Source organism: Oncorhynchus mykiss, chromosome 13, assembly GCF_013265735.2.
Source record: "Oncorhynchus mykiss isolate Arlee chromosome 13, USDA_OmykA_1.1, whole genome shotgun sequence".
Classification (NCBI taxonomy): Eukaryota; Metazoa; Chordata; class Actinopteri; order Salmoniformes; family Salmonidae; genus Oncorhynchus; species Oncorhynchus mykiss.
The window spans coordinates 1,335,959-1,353,488 of NC_048577.1; the positions used below are offsets into that span (position 1 = coordinate 1,335,959).

The 17,530-nt window shown below is 46.8% G+C and overlaps 1 protein-coding gene across 1 annotated transcript; it reads right to left on the reverse strand.

Annotated features, from left to right (window-relative positions):
* Nucleotides 1–1,597: 1,597 nt before the first annotated feature.
* LOC118938503 lies at nt 1,598–11,620 on the reverse strand. The gene is made up of 4 exons (XM_036942541.1): nt 11,065–11,620; nt 8,174–8,279; nt 5,552–5,876; nt 1,598–1,672 (listed from the first exon to the last, which is right to left on the reverse strand). Exons 1-4 carry the CDS (start codon nt 11,387–11,389, stop codon nt 1,598–1,600), a joined length of 831 nt encoding a protein of 276 aa, XP_036798436.1. The 5' UTR covers nt 11,390–11,620.
* Between the last annotated feature and the right edge of the window lie 5,910 nt (nt 11,621–17,530).

The window sequence follows — 17,530 nt, forward strand, 5'->3', positions numbered from 1 at the left end:
TAAGTTTTCCGATGCCACAACAGTGGTAGGCCTGATCACCAACCACGAGGAGACAGCCTATATGGAGGAGGTCAGAGATCTGGCTGTGTGGTGCCAGGACAACAACCTCTCCCTCAACGTGACCAAGACAAAAGAAGATGATTGTGGACTACAGGGAAAGGAAGACAGAGCACACCCCCATTCTCATCGACGGGGCTGTAGTGGAGCAGGTTGAGAGCTTCAAGTTCCCTGGTGTCCGCATCACTAGCAAACTATCACGGTCCAAGCACACCAAGACAATCGTGAAGACGGCACGACAAAACCTATTCCCCCTCAGGAGATGAAAAAATGTAGCATGGGACCTCAGATCCTCAAAAGGTTCTACAGCTGCACCATCGAGAGCATCCTGACTGGTTGCATCACTTTCTGGTATAGCAACAGCTTGGCCTCCAACTACAAGGCACTACAGAGGGTAGTGCGTACAGCCCAGTACATCACTGGGGCCAAGCTTCCTGCCATCCAGGACCTCTATACCAGGCGGTGTCAGAGGAAGAGCCCCCCCACACACTCTTATCATCTATGCATTGTCACTTTAATAACTCTCCCTATATGTACATATTACCTCGATTGCCTCGACTAACCGGTGCCCCAGCACGTTGACTCTGTACCAGTACCCCCTGTATGTAGTCTCCACATTGACTCTGTACCGGTAACCCCTGTATATAGCCTCCACATTGACTCTGTACCGTAACACCCTGTATATAGCCTCCACATTGACTCTGTACCGGTACCCTCTGTATATAGTCTCCACATTGACTCTGTACTGGTAACCCCTGTATATAGCCTCCACATTGACTCTGTACCGTAATACCCTGTATATAGTCTAGCTATTGATATTTAACTTCTGCTCCTTAATTACTTGTTCCTTTTATTTCTTATTCTTATTTGTAGTTTTTTAAAACTGCATTGTTGGTTAGGGGCTTGTAAGTCAGCATTTCACTGTAAGGACTCACTGTAAGCATTTCACTGTTGTATTCGGCGCATGTGACTAATACAATTTGATTTGATAGTACAGTGAAATGATTGATGAATGAAATGAAATGATAGTACAGATTTCTCATAGTACAGAATGAATGACTGACCGCCCAGTTCAACATCAGTTCACCATATCACCTCATGATGTCTTGGAGCAGCAGCAGCTGACATGATCGTCTCCCTGAGACCCCATGTTAAAGGGATCCCTCGTGCACCATTTACCGAGGTCGTCAGGAGCAGTCACCTAATCAGGATTCACATCCCCATCGCCAAATGTGTTTGTTAATTTCTTTAATATCAATTGAGACAAACTTATCACGTGAGTTATTCTTAATCTAAATCTTTATTCACTTAATAATAAGGGAACAGGTCAATACAACACACACATATAAAGTGAATCAATTGAGTGCTCTACGATAATGATGGCTGGTCAACAAATCACCCCCAGATGATTCATAGAGCCACGATACAAAAGTACAAAGGTCTTTTATAGCTAAGATGCACCCCTTTCAACCTACATGACTAACAACAGATGTATAGAACGGGTCACAAGGTTAAGATTTGTATGAAAGATACTTATAATTTACAGCAGACAGTGTCCGCTGTAAAAACAGTACTCTGTGTAGAGACCAGGGTCTGGCCCTGGGGTCATCTCCCCCTGGTAACATATAGAACAGAAACATTAACTCATGTTCTGGAATGCAGTCTCTTTAGGTTTTATCACCCAAAAGACATTGTAAATCTCCTGTCAGTGTTTCCTCCCAGAAGGCCCATCCTCAGTAGAACACAGACACAATAGTTCTAAGAACCCTCTATTCTGTTGCATAAAACAACCATTTGATACAATAAAAGTACAATAACATAATGTTGAAGTTTTGCTCTCAGTGTCCACTGAAAGTTGACTAGTAACAACAACTGGGACCTAAAAGACACCCACCATGAGACCCACTAAATCTGCCCAAGAAGAGGCAAACAAGAGAAAAACCCACAACTTAAAAACAGGAAGCAAACCAAAAAGGTGGTTAAAATAATTTATTACAATCAATACCATTCATACTATTACAAAATCATAATTCTCATTCATTCTTAATTAATTGTATTTACAAAAACAAACCTCAGGGGAGCATCGTCCCTCCCCGTCATACCTAACCAATACCTAACCCTTTCCCTATCTCCCCTTCCCTAAACTATCCCCTTACCAAACTCACTCTAACACTCCCAGCCCTAAACCCCCTTTCCACCTCTCCCGTGCCGCATGCTTCCCCCACTTCCTCTCCATCTTCCCCCTCAAATCACCTTCCACCCTTCTCACTATCCCTTCCACCCCCCAATCTCTCCCTGTCTTGACTAAATTCTGCCTGGCTTCCCACAGTCCCTTTTTAAAGAGACTCATGAGAAGCCAGAGCAGAAACCTGTCCCTATCCGTTCCCTTTGCTCTCCCTACGCCTCTCTCTAGCCTAGCCCATGTCAAAACAAAATCACTCCTAACCACACCTAGCATTACCCGTGCCCTAGCCCAGACTAGTCCGGCAAAGGCACAGTCCCAGAAGGCATGGCGCACAGTCTCCTCCCTGCCACAAGAGGATCTTGGACAGGTGGGGGATTGCACCAAACTATACCGGTACAAGATGGCACGTACCGGCAAGCACTTATGGAGGCCCAACCAATTCAGGTCCTTGAGCCTGTTGTCCAGGCCCCGCGCCTGCACTCCCTCCCAGACCACTGACGAGATGCCCGCTACAGGCGCAGGACTCCCTGCCTGCCTGACCTCCTCGTACAGGTGCCTGTGGTCTAAACCTACTCGGGCAACTTCAACCTCGGGGTGCGCACGCAGCCACTTGGCCGCATGGCCAAAATGCCACGGCAGCTGTTCCGCCCAAGGACCCGCGTTAGACCACACCATTACGCTTCTCGCCTTATACGAGAAGAACACCCGCAGGAGGTAACCGGACGGGTGTATAACCGGACGAGCAAGCTCCGTCAACAAGAAAGAAACAAAAATGGCGTCCAGCTTGAGGGGGAAATGTGGTACCCCCCTAACTCCCTCCCCGATGGGACAGATCATGCGTGCCCTGGCGACCCACTCGCACCTGCCACTCCACATAAACTGAAACACAAGCCTCACTAGAGGCCTCCTCAGACAAGCCGGCAATGGATAGATGTACGCCACATACAAAAGAGACGGCAACACATCCACCTTTAGGACCAGGACTTTGCCCATAAAAGACAAATACCTAGCCTTCCACATTGCTAGCTTCCTCTGTACCACTGCGATACGCATGTTCCAGTTTAGCGTCGCTGAGCCGGAGGTCTCAAAATGAACCCCGAGAATCCTCAGGGCCCCTTCACAGAGAGATAACCCACCAGGCACATCCGTTCTACAGCGCCATCTTCCGAAAAACTTGACGGAAGACTTTGCATGGTTCAGAACTGCTCCCGACGCTCGGGTGAAATCCCCAAAGATGGCAAGGGACCTTGTCAGGCACGAGTCCTTGCACAACAGCAAGGAAGTGTCGTCGGCGTACTGCGTCATCTTAACACGCAGCCCACCGCTTCCAGGGATCAACAAGCCTTCCACCCCTGTGTCTGCCCTAATGGCAGCCCCCAGAGGCTCCATGTACAGAACGAAGAGGAGAGCCGAGAGTGGGCATCCCTGCCTGACCCCAGACGAGAGGTCAAAAACGTCACCTAAGTGACTATTTACACTAACTCGACACCCCGCTCCGACATATAAAGTACGGATCCATCCTATAAACTTCTCCCCAAATCCTAATCTACCTAACACCCTGAATAGAAAAGATCTATTCACGCGATCAAAAGCTTTCGCCTGATCTAGCGCTGCTACCATTAAAGGCAGCCCTCTATCTTCAACCCAAGCGATGGAATCCCTGATCAACTGTAGGTTCCATCTTATAGAGCGGCCCTCTACCCCGCACGTCTGATCCTCGTGGACGACGTAGGGAAGGGCTGTGCGCAACCGGTCTGCTAAAACCTTTGCAAGAATCTTGTAATCTACACACAGCATGGTCAATGGCCGCCAGTTGCCAAGGTCAGTTGCTTCCCCCTTCTTATAAAGAAGTGACAGCTCACCAACAGCCATTGATCCCCCCGGGACCCCCGTCTCAAGGATGGCCTTCAAGACTTCGAGAACCACTGGTCCAAGTATACCCCAAAACTTGAGGTAAAACTCAGCCGGCAGCCCATCCATCCCAGGCACCTTCCCTTTTTCCATCCTCCTAAGAGCGCTCTCAACCTCTTCTAGTGAGATCTGGGCCTCCATCACGTCTCTAATGTCCTCTGGCAACTGCCGGGACAAGTGTTCTAAAAACACGTTTCCCTGCTCTACATCTATTTCCCTTTCCTTAAATAAACCTTGGAAATGATCAGTTGTCACCCTGACCATTTCCTCTGGTTAAATTACTATACTACCATTTTCTTCCCTAACTCCCTGCATTACCTTCCTACTCTGTCTGGCCCTAACCGACTTAAAGAACATAGCGGAACAAGTCTCATAAACTTAACATCTATCCCCAAAACTCTACCCTGCATTATTACAAAAGTGTTCTCTATTTTAACCTCTCTATGCCCACACAAAATCCCTACTCCTGTTGAGTGCACCCCTCCTATGCCCCAAAAAGATTCCCCCTTATCCCACTCCCTCTTAAATCTACACACATCCCCACCATCCCTCAGGTGAGCCTCCTGTAAAAAACAGAAATCAAACCCCACACCCTCTAAATAACAAAAAACCGCCCTCCTTTTAACATTATCCCTTAACCCCCTAACATTTAGACTAAAAAAAGAAACAACTATTCATTTAATTATTTACAACAAATAAAAACCCCAAAACCCAAAGAAAAACCAGGAGACTCACCCGATGCTCCCCTGGTCCATCTCCACCGGCGGGGACGTCCTCTCCTCTCCTGACGCCCCCCCGTCCTCCATCCCAACCCATGATCCAGGCAGTGTGTTGGGTCCTCCCTCCCCACCCACCATCCCCCCCTCCCTGTTTGCCTCGGGGCTGCATGTAGGGGACCCCATCTCCCCAAACAGGAGTTGGGATCCCTCTAGCAAACAACCCACGACCCCTCACTGGAGTTATCCACTAAAATGCAAGGGGCTGAGGCAAACCGGGAGGACAAAATACCCCCCCCCCCGCCACTCTCTTAACCCCCCCCTCCCCCTCCACACCCCCCTCCCTCTCACTTCCTGCCAAGCTCCCCCTCTTTATCCCTTTCTTCTTTGGTGAAGGAGGTAGCGGGGAGACACAACGTCCCATCCCCACTAACCCCTCCACCAAATCCCTCATTTCGACCTCGAGGAAGCCTGGCAGGCTGTCCCCCCACTCCACTCCTTCCCCCCATCTCCCCCACCTCCACTCCTCCCTCGTCACTGTCCCCGTTCCCTCTTCCACTCCTTCTCGTACCACTGTCCCCTTCTCCCTCTTCTCAGCTCCTCCACCTTCTTCTTCTTCCGTCCCCTTTTTCTTCTCTCCTTCTGTTCCATTCTTTTCTTCTCCTCGCCTCTTTCTTCTCACCTCATCCTTCTTCCCATCTTCTTCCTGCGCCGTCTTTTCCCCTGTGCCATCCATGTAATCCGCACGCGTCCTTTCTTTCCTCCCCCCATCCCCCGCTCCCCCCCCAGCTGCAGACGCGTATGACCTGTGACGAGCCGGGCAATCACGCCACAGGTGTGCTCTTGAGCCACACCCGTGGCAAGCCTTGGGCTCGTCACACTCCTTGGCCTCGTGCTCTTCCGACCCACAAAAACGACATTTCTTGGCGGTGCACGAGCCCAGGATATGGCCGTAGGCCATACAACGCCTGCAGAACGGGGGCTGACGTGCATAGTAGAGTGTTCCCCTGTCAGCCCCCAGGGAGAACATCACCGGAGGATGGAGGTAGCCATCCACACTCTTCGGGGACTCCCTGAGTAACGCCTGGAACCCTCTCCTCCCCTAATAATGGCTTCCTTTGCCATCTTCAATACATCATCATGTTTCTCTTGCTTGTGAAACGTCACATCCCTTTTCATTTGGGTTGCCTTGAAGGCAGAGTACTTCCTTCACCTCTATCCTGAGGACCATCAATATGGTCCTTCCAAAAGTTTCCCTGCCCCAAGGTTCCATCTCCTTTTCAGTCCATGAAAATCTTACGGTATTTGCTATACCAATCCCCGGAACCGACCAGGTTTGCTTGTTTGTATTCATTTTTCTTCTTCAAAAAAAAGCTCTCTTCAGAAAGAAGCTTCAACCTGAAGTGAAAACATCTTTAAACCAAAAAGGTGGCGCAACTAAAGGTGTTGACTCTCCACATCTATCAAGACAACTGGAGCACTGGGCCAGACACTCTTAAATAGAACCTGGACCAGCTCAGGCGAAACACCTTCCCAATTACGAGATGGACAAGCCAGCACAGGTGTAACACATACTGACTAACGAGGTGACACCAATCAGTGCGTCATGCTACATGCTAACGAGATAGGACCAGGCCTCAGGACAACCTGGCATGATGACTCCTTGCTGTCCCCAGTCCACCTGGCCGTGCTGCTGCTCCAGTTTCAACTGTTCTCCCTGCGGCTATGGAACCCTGACCCGTTCACCGGATGTGCTACCTATCCCAAACCTGCTGTTTTCAACTCTCTAGAGACAACAGGAACAGAAGAGATACTCTTAATGATCGGCTATGAAAAGCCAACTGACATTTACTCCTGAGGTGTTGATCTGTTGCACCCTCGACAACTACTGTGATTATTATTATTTGACCATGCTGGTCATTTATGAACATTTGAACATCTTGGCCATGTTCTGTTATAATCTCCACCCGGCACAGCCAGAAGAGGGCTGGCCACCCCTCATAGCCTGGTTCCTCTCTAGGGTTTTTCCTAGATTTTGGCCTTTCTAGGGAGTTTTTACTAGCCACCGTGATTCTACACCTGCATTGCTTGCTGTTTGGGGTTTTAGGCTGGGTTTCTGTACAGCACTTTGAGATATCTGCTGATATAAGAAGGGCTTTATAAATACATTTGATTTGATCCAAGTGGGCACACGTTTAGGCTTCTACATTGTGAAATCATTACAATACGCCTACTACAATGTTAAAAAATTCTACATTGTGACATTAATTCATTGAAATCATGAAACAACTACTTCATGTATGTATTTTCTAATATTTGATCAGAGATCATTTATCAGATTATCTCTGGTCACAGCTATGAGATTTCAATCCTGTGTGTTCTCTGGTGTTGAGCCAGAGAGCCAGATTGACTAAAACCTTTTCCACATTGACCACAGCTACAAGATTTCTCTCCTGTGTGTGTTCTCTTGTGCACTGTCAGATCTCCAGATCGACAAAAACTCCTCCCACATTTACCACAGATATAAGGTTTCTCTCCTGTGTGTGTTCTCTGGTGTCGAGTCAGGTTGCCAGATGTAGCAAATCTCCTCACACATTGACCACAGCTATAAGGTTTCTCTCCTGTGTGTGTTCTCTGGTGTCGAGTCAGGTTGCCAGATGTAGCAAATCTCCTCCCACACTGATCACAGCTATAATGTTTCTCTCCTGTGTGTTTTCTCTGGTGTTGAGTCAGGTTGCCAGATGTAGCAAATCTCTTCCCACATTGATCACAGCTATAAGGTTTCTCTCCTGTGTGTGTTCTCTGGTGTTTAGTCAGGTGGCCAGTTGTAGAAAATCTCTTCCCACATTGATCACAGCTATAACGTTTCTTTCTTGTGTGTGTTCTCTGGTGTACTTTCAGAGAGATTAATGTTGTAAAACTCCTCCAACATTGACCACAGCTATAAGATTTCTCTCCTGTATGTGTTCTCTGGTGTTGAGTCAGGTTGCCAGATGTAGCAAATCTCCTCCCACATTGATCACAGCTATAAGATTTCTCTCCTGTGTGTTTTCTCTGGTGTTGAGTCAGGTTGCCAGATGTAGCAAATCTCTTCCCACATTGATCACAGCTATAAGATTTCTCTCCTGTGTGTGTTCTCTGGTGTTGAGTCAGGTTGCCAGATGTAGTAAATCTCTTCCCACATTGACCACAGCTATAAGAATTCTCTCCTGTGTGTGTTCTCTGATGAATTTTAATGCCTGATGATGTGAATCTCTTCCCACAGTCAGAGCAGCAGTGAGTTCTCTTCCCTGTGGGTCTCTGCGGGTGTTTATTGAGGTGTTCTGATCTGGAGAGACTCTTCTCTGTCTCCTCAGCATCATGAGGTTGTTGAGGCTCCCCAGAGGATCCACGATAGTCACGTCTCTCTCCTGTGTGAACAACAAAGTCAGACAGATGATTAAAGGCCCACAACAGTGGTAATCCAGTGTAAAAGTTGATGCCAACAGCATAGCCATGATGTTGTACAACAATTGACATCTGTAATGAATGTTAACATTTTTGTCTTAAAATGAGCAAGAAGTCATATTTTGTCTTGTTTTCACATTAGTAGTGACATCTAAGATTGTAGACTAGAAATAAGTTATTCATGTTGTTGAAACTCTAAGCAGTGTGGTAGAAGACTTTTGGTCTACAATACAGGCCCCTTTGTGTTTTCTAAAATTGCGGCACGAGGGCAATTTCATTGCATAAACTCCTCCATGCTAATGAGGAAACCACTAGTTATGGATGTCGTATATCTGGTGTGACAAGAGATGAAAAGAATCTGCCCACTCCATCAAGCAATGGGTACAGCAACACAAGGCATTCACGGGACCTCATGGAACCATGGACCACACCTGCAGAAACTGGACAACAGGGGGAAGCAGAGGAGATACCTATCATAGACTTCTCCCAGCTGACGCTTGACATGCCACCTACGCCGCCTCAAGTGGTAGAAACAACCAGCTGGTATCATTAAGTAGAATCAGCCAACAGTAACACGGAAGCAACAGAATGGGAGTTAGTAGTGCATGACCTAGATTTAGAATAAGAAGCTTCCATTTAGACACAGGTCTAAGATGACGTAATAAGCAATCTACCATCCCAGTGTAAGCACTCAGTGTAAGCAATCTATAGTCCCCGAGTAAGCACTCAGTGTAAGCAATCTACAGTCCCCGAGTAAGCACTCAGTGTAAGCAATCTACAGTCCCCGAGTAAGCACTCAGTGTAAGCAATCTACAGTTCCCGAGTAAGCGGCCGGTGCAAGCAGCAGGGCAGTGTCAGTGTGAAAGTGTGGTTTAGCCACAGCTCCAGAAACTTGCGAACTTCCCCTGTAAAAAGGTATATAAAGAGAACAGAGATCATAAGAGAGGCATGATCCTCACTGACATATGAGACAGACTTCATATGGAGAATCCTCATAGGTAAATTTACTATTGCACTATACGCTTTTTGTTAGACGAGAACCATATTTGAAACACAGGGGTCTTGACACCTCTTGATCACAGACAAAGCGGCAGTAAAACAGTGAGACATCAAGTACAGATGTGATTAGCAATACAAGGAAACAGCCAAGTACCCGTTACAATATATTGAGTCCATACACAGAGTTGGAAGTGTATTAGGATATTGGAATTTGGAATCTAGCGTTAGTGCTGTGAGAATACCAATTACCAATTAAAGAATATTTGGGGCAGCAGGGTAGCCGAGTGGTTAGAGAGTTGGACTAATAACCGAAAGGTTGCAAGTTCGAATCCCCGAGCTGACACGGTACAAATCTGTCGTTCTGCCCCTGAACACTGTTCCTAGGCCGTCATTGAAAATAAGAATTTGTTCTTAACTGACTTGCCTAGTAAAATAAAGGTAAAATAAAAAACTGTCATTGTGTGTCAAAATATATACCAATACTAGTTTCCAAGTGACTACTAGCTGACGAGCATAATAACCAATAGAAGAAGTTATTAGGTATTGATATATACAGAGGTAAAAGAAACTTGAAGGTAAGGAATTATAGGAAGAATCCATAACACTCTGAATATTTAAATGGGAGTATATCTATCCAAGGCCTCATACTAGACCGGAAAATAAGGGAGTGACAACGTGAACGAAGGAACAAACCCAACTCACGCTTAGGGCCATTACGAAGAAATAGAAGGGTTGGTAGGGCCGCACGGCTAGGCCCTTGTTACACCGCAGTAACTAAAATCCTAAAGTCCTCTGCCCAGCCAGAAGACGGGGTAGAGGCATTTGCTGCAGGTATAAGGCAAAAGTCAGCAACTATCATTATGACATCATGGATTAATTCTAGAATATACTATATAGCCTAGAAACCTGGTTAAACTATCATTATGACATCATGGATGAATTCTAGAATATACTATATAGCCTAGAAAACTGGTTAAATTATCATTATGACATCTTGGATGGCCAGTCCTTGTATTCATAGTGTATTGAATTCAGGGGGAGGCCCTGAGCTGAACTCAAACCTGGGTCCAGCGACTGTCAAGTCAACACCTTATAACTGTTACGCCAAGATGTCTGAACTTCTTGACGAGGTCGCTCGGTGTTGGGTTATGGTTTCTACAATATCGTTCTCTATGAATTTGAGAGTGGTTAGCAATGGGTCTCCTTCCCCCATCCCTCAGCTGTTTACCAAGTCTCTAGGCAGCCATTTTGTTGTGGTTTTAAAAAAAAAACACAATCCAGCAATCTGTAGTTCAAACAATAACAAATCTGTCATTTCACCACTGTTTTGGTAATAAAATGATTATGGGGTTGGAGAAATGTAACTACAGACAGACCTATGGATGCAAGGCCTGACCATCAATGATATCAACATTATAGTTTTAACCATGTTGAGGCAGCAGGGTAGCCTAGTGGTTAGAGCGTTGGACTAGTAACCGGTTGCAAGTTCATATCCCCGAGCTGACATTTTGAGGCGATACAGTGTTTATTTACATTGTTTCTAAACATTAAAGTAAAAAAAGCTTATTCTGGGTTCTAAACAGTTGAACTAAGCTCATGAAGCATGTGTTATATTCTTCAAGAATCAATGGCTATAAATAAATTATTTAAAAGTCATAACATGAATGTAGCAATTGCAGATTTCTGCTTTAACACCAAACATCAGTTCAACAACTGCAGAGTTTGTGCCTCTGTTAAGACAGTACTTACTAGTGTTAGTCAGGTTACGGTTTCTCAAAATCACATTTTGGCTAAATTCATCATTAGAACCATTGGATGCCTTAAGATGCATTCGGAAAACCGGGCCCAGATATCCAGGTTCCTCTTCTTCCTCCTTTTTCGATGTAACAGTCATCTCTCTCTCCTCCTCTTTCACTCTATAAACTGCATCCTCCTCTCGTTTTACTGTAACATCCTCCTCCTTTTTCACTCTGAACGCGTCTTCCTCTTCTTTCACAGTAACGGCCTCTACTTCTTGTTTTACTGTGATATCCACCTCTTCTTTAGCAGAAGGAGAGTAGCTTAGTGACCGCATGGTCGCGGATGTTAGCTATGCTAATGCTAACTTAACCAGACTGCTAGCTGACTAATAACAACAACGCCGTAAATATTAAATTAAATCGGATAACTAACTAGACAAAAGAAGTGTGTTTAAAATACAGTGGCTAATAAACACGAAAGCGTCTAAAGAGCTTTACTGGTTCAGCTTTTTTGTCTAGCAAGCTACCGAGGTGGATAACTTACTGTTGCTGTTGAAAGAAGCGTTCCGTCCACTAGATTATACGTCACACCAACAGCATAAAGTCTCAGACCGCCATCTGCTGACTGGAGTGGGTAACGCAGTTGAGTAAAATGTATATTTTATTATCAGACACAAAGTTAAAGGGTAGGAATCAGGGACATCGCTAGAACTAAAATATATATTAGCCCCCACTAAATAAATCAATATCAGTCCATATATTTTTTCTGTGATTTCTTTTTTTCGTCAACCGTTCCATCGCATTTTAAAAGTCCTACCGGTTCGGCACTAGGACCGGGGGAGGCTGCTGCTACACTAGTGACTGTTAGACTTTCTTCAGCAAAGATGGCAGACAGAAATACTAGGAGAGAGGGGTACCCCTACACAGACAAGAAATGGATCAAAGATGGCCAGCACACCAGGCTGTCATTTTGTAAAACAGTGGATGTATAGAATCTAGCTAGCTGAAAAATGTACTGCAAATTTAATGTGCAATTTTGTAAGCTTAACTTGCTGATATTTGCCATGCAGATAGATGAAATCGCGTAGATTGCTATGTTCTTGTTATTCTTGTTCTTGCTTATTATACAGTGGATGATTAAAATCCCTGAATGCCCATGGATGTGTAGCTAGCTATCTAGCCAATCTGTGTATGGACCCAAATGTTTGGTATACATATTAATTCAGAACCTAGCTATGAACCTCAGCTATCATAGCCAGTTGCATCAACTTCAAAACAGCCTGAATGACATTAATGAAGCCTATGGATTGAGAAGAATATATGATCATGTTGTACCAAGGATGCAAGTCGTATATACATATAGTTATTACTATGCATGAGATCCCCACATTGTAGCCTGTACATTTAATATATTCACTGATCATGTACTCTACCTTGGCAAATTAATGTGCAGTTTAGGTATGAATGTCTTTGAGGTGATCAAATTCCTGTCTTTTGACTGCATGTATGTATTACATTTATACACTTCAACAGTGTTTACCAATCTTGGTCCTATCCACACATCTCTCTCTTGTGTTACAGTATTATGTTCCTCCATATATGTACATCATTCTCCCATATGTTCAACAGGAATCTGTGTGAGGCCTCACCTGGTGTCCACACGACACTAAGTGGCTGCAGAGTACTTTATGCTGAAAAACATGAACGGACCCACAAGGACAAACAATACATTATAGTTAAAGAAATAATTAAGTGTCTTACTATTCTCCATGGTTGGCCCCCTTGCCTATTCTTTGAAGGTGGAAGGAGACACAGTTATAAACCTGAACCTGCTTACTGCACAACACAATCCATCAATCAAAATCAAATCAAATTTTATTTGTCACATACACATGGTTAGCAGATGTTAATGCGAGTGTAGCGAAATGCTTGTGCTTCTAGTTCCGACAATGCAGTAATAACCAACAAGTAATCTAACTAACAATTCCAAAACTACTGTCTTATACACACAAGTGTAAGGGTATAAAGAATATGTACATAAACATATATGAATGAGTGATGGTACAGAGCAGCATAGGCAAGATACAGTAGATGGTATCGAGTACAGTATATACATATGAGATGAGTATGTAAACAAAGTGGCATAGTTAAAGTGGCTAGTGATACATGTATTACATAAAGATGCAGTAGATGAAATAGAGTACAGTATATACGTATACATATGAGATAAATAATGTAGGGTATGTAAACATTATATTAGGTAGCATTGTTTAAAGTGGCTAGTGATATTATACATCAATTCCCATCTATTCCCATTATTAAAGTGACTGGAGTTGAGTCAGTATGTTGGCAGCAGCCACTCAATGTTAGTGGTGGCTGTTTAACAGTCTGATGTCCTTGAGATAGAAGCTGTTTTTCAGTCTCTCGGTCCCAGCTTTGATGTACCTGTACTGACCTCGCCTTCTGGATGATAGCGGGGTGAACAGGCAGTGGCTCGGGTGGTTGTTGTCCTTGATCTTTATGGCCTTCCTGTGACATCGGGTGGTGTAGGTGTCCTGGAGGGCAGGCAGTTTGCCCCCGGTGATGCGTTGTGCAGACCTCACAGACCCTCTGGAGAGCCTTACGGTTGTGGGCGGAGCAGTTGCCGTACCAGGCGGTGATACAGCCCGCCAGGATGCTCTCGCTTGTGCATCTGTAGAAGTTTGAGTGCTTTTGGTGACAAGCCAAATTTCTTCAGCCTCCTGAGGTTGAAGAGGCGCTGCTGCGTCTTCTTCACGATGCTGTCTGTGTGGGTGGACCAATTCAGTTTTGTCTGTGATGTGTACGCCGAGGAACTTAAAACTTACTACCCTCTCCACTACTGTTCCATCGATGTGGATAGGGGAGTGTTCCCTCTGCTGTTTCCTGAAGTCCACAATCATCTCCTTAGTTTTGTTGACGTTGAGTGTGAGGTTATCACCTCCTCCCTGTAGGCCGTCTCGTCGTTGTTGGTAATCAAGCCTACCACTGTTGTGTCATCCGCAAACTTGATGATTGAGTTGGATGGAGGCTTGCGTGGCCACGCAGTCGTGGGTGAACAGGGAGTACAGGAGAGGGCTCAGAACGCACCCTTGTGGGGCCCCAGTGTTGAGGATCAGCGGGGTGGAGATGTTGTTACCTACCCTCACCACCTGGGGGCGGCCCGTCAGGAAGTCCAGTACCCAGTTGCACAGGGCCGGTTCGAGACCCAGGGTCTCGAGCTTGATGACGAGTTTGGAGGGTACTATGGTGTTAAATGCTGAGCTGTAGTCGATGAACAGCATTCTCACATAGGTATTCCTCTTGTCCAGATGGGTTAGGGCAGTGTGGTTGAGATTGCATCGTCTGTGGACCTATTTGGGCGGTAAGCAAATTGGAGTGGGTCTAGGGTGTCAGGTAGGGTGGAGGTGATATGGTCCTTGACTAGTCTCTCAAAGCACTTCATGATGACGGAAGTGAGTGCTACGGGGCGGTAGTCGTTTAGCTCAGTTACCTTAGCTTTCTTGGGAACAGGAACAATGGTGGCCCTCTTGAAACATGTGGGAACAGCAGACTGGTATAGGGATTGATTGAATATGTCCGTAAACACACCGGCCAGCTGGTCTGCGCATGCTCTGAGGGCGCGGCTGGGGATGCCGTCTGGGCCTGCAGCCCTGCGAGGGTTAACACATTTAAATGTCTTACTCACCTCGGCTGCAGTGAAGGAGAGACCGCATGTTTTCGTTGCAGGCCGTGTCAGTGGCACTGTATTGTCCTCAAAGCGGGCAAAAAAGTTATTTAGTCTGCCTGGGAGCAGGACATCCTGGTCCGTGACTGGGCTGGATTTCTTCCTGTAATCCGTAATTGACTGTAGACCCTGCCACATGCCTCTTGTGTCTGAGCCGTTGAATTGAGATTCTACTTTGTCTCTGTACTGACGCTTAGCTTGTTTGATAGCCTTGCGGAGGGAATAGCTGCACTGTTTGTATTCGGTCATGTTACCAGACACCTTGCCCTGATTAAAAGCAGTGGTTCGCACTTTCGGTTTCACGAGAATGCTGCCATCAATCCACGGTTTCTGGTTAGGGAATGTTTTAATCGTTGCTATGGGAACGACATCTTCAACGCACGTTCTAATGAACTCGCACACCGAATCAGTGTATTCGTCAATGTTGTTGTCTGACGCAATACGAAACATGTCCCAGTCCACGTGATGGAAGCAGTCTTGGAGTGTGGAGTCAGCTAGGTCGGAACAGCGTTGGACAGACCTCAGCGTGGGAGCCTCTTGTTTTAGTTTCTGTCTGTAGGCAGGGATCAACAAAATGGAGTCGTGGTCAGCTTTTCCGAAAGGGGGGCGGGGCAGGGCCTTATATGCGTTGCTTCCTCCCAGTGCTGCGAGGACAACATGATACGGACAGACGACACAAACGTGGTTGAACACAACAACAGCCAGGGCGGACTGATGACACGGCTCTGTCCAATGGCCACTGCATCAGGTAGAATGGGAGCTACTGCTTTGGGAAAACAGACACTTTACTGCATCCCTCAGAGCAATACACCTGCCGGTGGGGTAAGGAATCAGGAAGCAGATGTTCTCTCCAGAGGAGGCCGTCTTCCTTCAGACTGGAGGATACAGCCCACGATAGTGGAGAGGAATCAGGCAGCAGATGTTCTCTCCAGAGGAGGCCGTCTTCCTTCAGACTGGAGGATACAGCCCACGATAGTGGAGAGGAATCAGGCAGCAGATGTTCTCTCCAGAGGAGGCCGTCTTCCTTCAGACTGGAGGATACAGCCCACGATAGTGGAGATGTTCTCTCCAGAGGACGCCGTCTTCCTTCAGACTGGAGGATACAGCCCACGATAGTGGAGATGAATCAGGCAGCAGATGTTCTCTCCAGAGGAGGCCGTCTTCCTTCAGACTGGAGTATACAGCCCACGATAGTGGAGAGGAATCAGGCAGCAGATCTTCTCTCCAGAGGAGGCCGTCTTCCTTCAGACTGGAGGATACAGCCCACGATAGTGGAGATGAATCAGGCAGCAGATGTTCTCTCCAGAGGAGGCCGTCTTCCTTCAGACTGGAGGATACAGCCCACGATAGTGGAGATGATCTGGGCGTGATTCGGATCGGCCGTCGTCAAATCTGTTCGCATCGCGAGACTCAACCCATTGTCCCATGTGGTTCTCTATAAAGGGTCCAGCAGGCCCAGATGGGGGTCGATGCCCTATCACACAGACTCAACCCATTGTCCCATGTGGTTCTCCATAAACGGTCCAGCAGGCCCAGATGGGGGTCGATGCCCTATCACACAGACTCAACCCATTGTCCCATGTGGTTCTCCATAAAGGGTCCAGCAGGCCCAGATGGGGGTCGATGCTCTATCACACAGATGGGGGTCGAAGCCCTATCACACAGATGGGGGTCGATGCTCTATCACACAGATGGGGGTCGATGCTCTATCACACAGATGGGGGTCGATGCCCTATCACACAGATGGGGGTCGATGCTCTATCACACAGATGGGGGTCGATGCCCTATCACACAGATGGGGGTCGATGCTCTATCACACAGATGGGGGTCGATGCCCTATCACACAGATGGGGGTCGATGCTCTATCACACAGATGGGGGTCGATGCCCTATCACACAGATGGGGGTCGATGCTCTATCACACAGATGGCCGCTGTAGGCGTTTGCACCAATTCCGTTGATCCACTTGAGGAAGAGAGAGAGAGAGAGTCAGTTCTACTTGTTGCTCCACGTTTGCCACAGCATCACTTGTTTTCAGACCTTGTACAGCGAACAACCTCCCATGGTAGCAGGGAAGTCCTCCAGGAGCTGATGGCAGCAGGGAAGTCCTCCAGGAGCTGATGGCAGCAGGGAAGTCCTCCAGGAACTGATGGCAGCAGGGAAGTCCTCCAGGAGCTGATGGCAGCAGGGAAGTCCTCCAGGAACTGATGGCAGCAGGGAAGTCCTCCAGGAGCTGATGGCAGCAGGGAAGTCCTCCAGGAGCTGATGGCAGCAGGGAAGTCCTCCAGGAGCTGATGGCAGCAGGGAAGTCCTCCAGGAGCTGATGGCAGCAGGGAAGTCCTCCAGGAGCTGATGGCAGCAGGGAAGTCCTTATCTACATTGAAAGTGTATATGACAGCCGTCTCTAAGGGTCATGACCAGATTACTGCTGCGTCACATCCTCTAGAATCACTATTCATGAAAGGTGCCCGCAGGCTAACGGCTACAGGCTACAGGCTACAGACTACAGGCTACAGGCTACAGACTACAGGCTACAGGCTACAGGCTACAGACTACAGGCTACAGACCACAGCCTACAGGCTGCTCAGCTTCTTCAACTTGTTCAATGGTTACATAATTTATGCACAACTCCAGTTGTGGTTATAGTTGGACTGATAAGAGTGAGGCTGGATTTTATGAGTCCTGTGGAAATAGGTTCCAACGGGCAGGTAGTTGACCTCATATTATGGACC

Bases quoted from the DNA above. Each gene is read 5' to 3' on its own strand.
- LOC118938503 (XM_036942541.1), bottom strand. From the start codon at position 11,389: ATGCGGTCACTAAGCTACTCTCCTTCTGCTAAAGAAGAGGTGGATATC. The intron at 8,280-11,064 runs GTAAGTACTGTC...TTGTTCACACAG, and splicing joins CCGTAACCTGACTAACACTA to GAGAGAGACGTGACTATCGT. The intron at 1,673-5,551 runs GTGAGAAGAAAG...ATATGTTACCAG, and splicing joins AAGATGGGAAGAAGGATGAG to GGGGAGATGACCCCAGGGCC.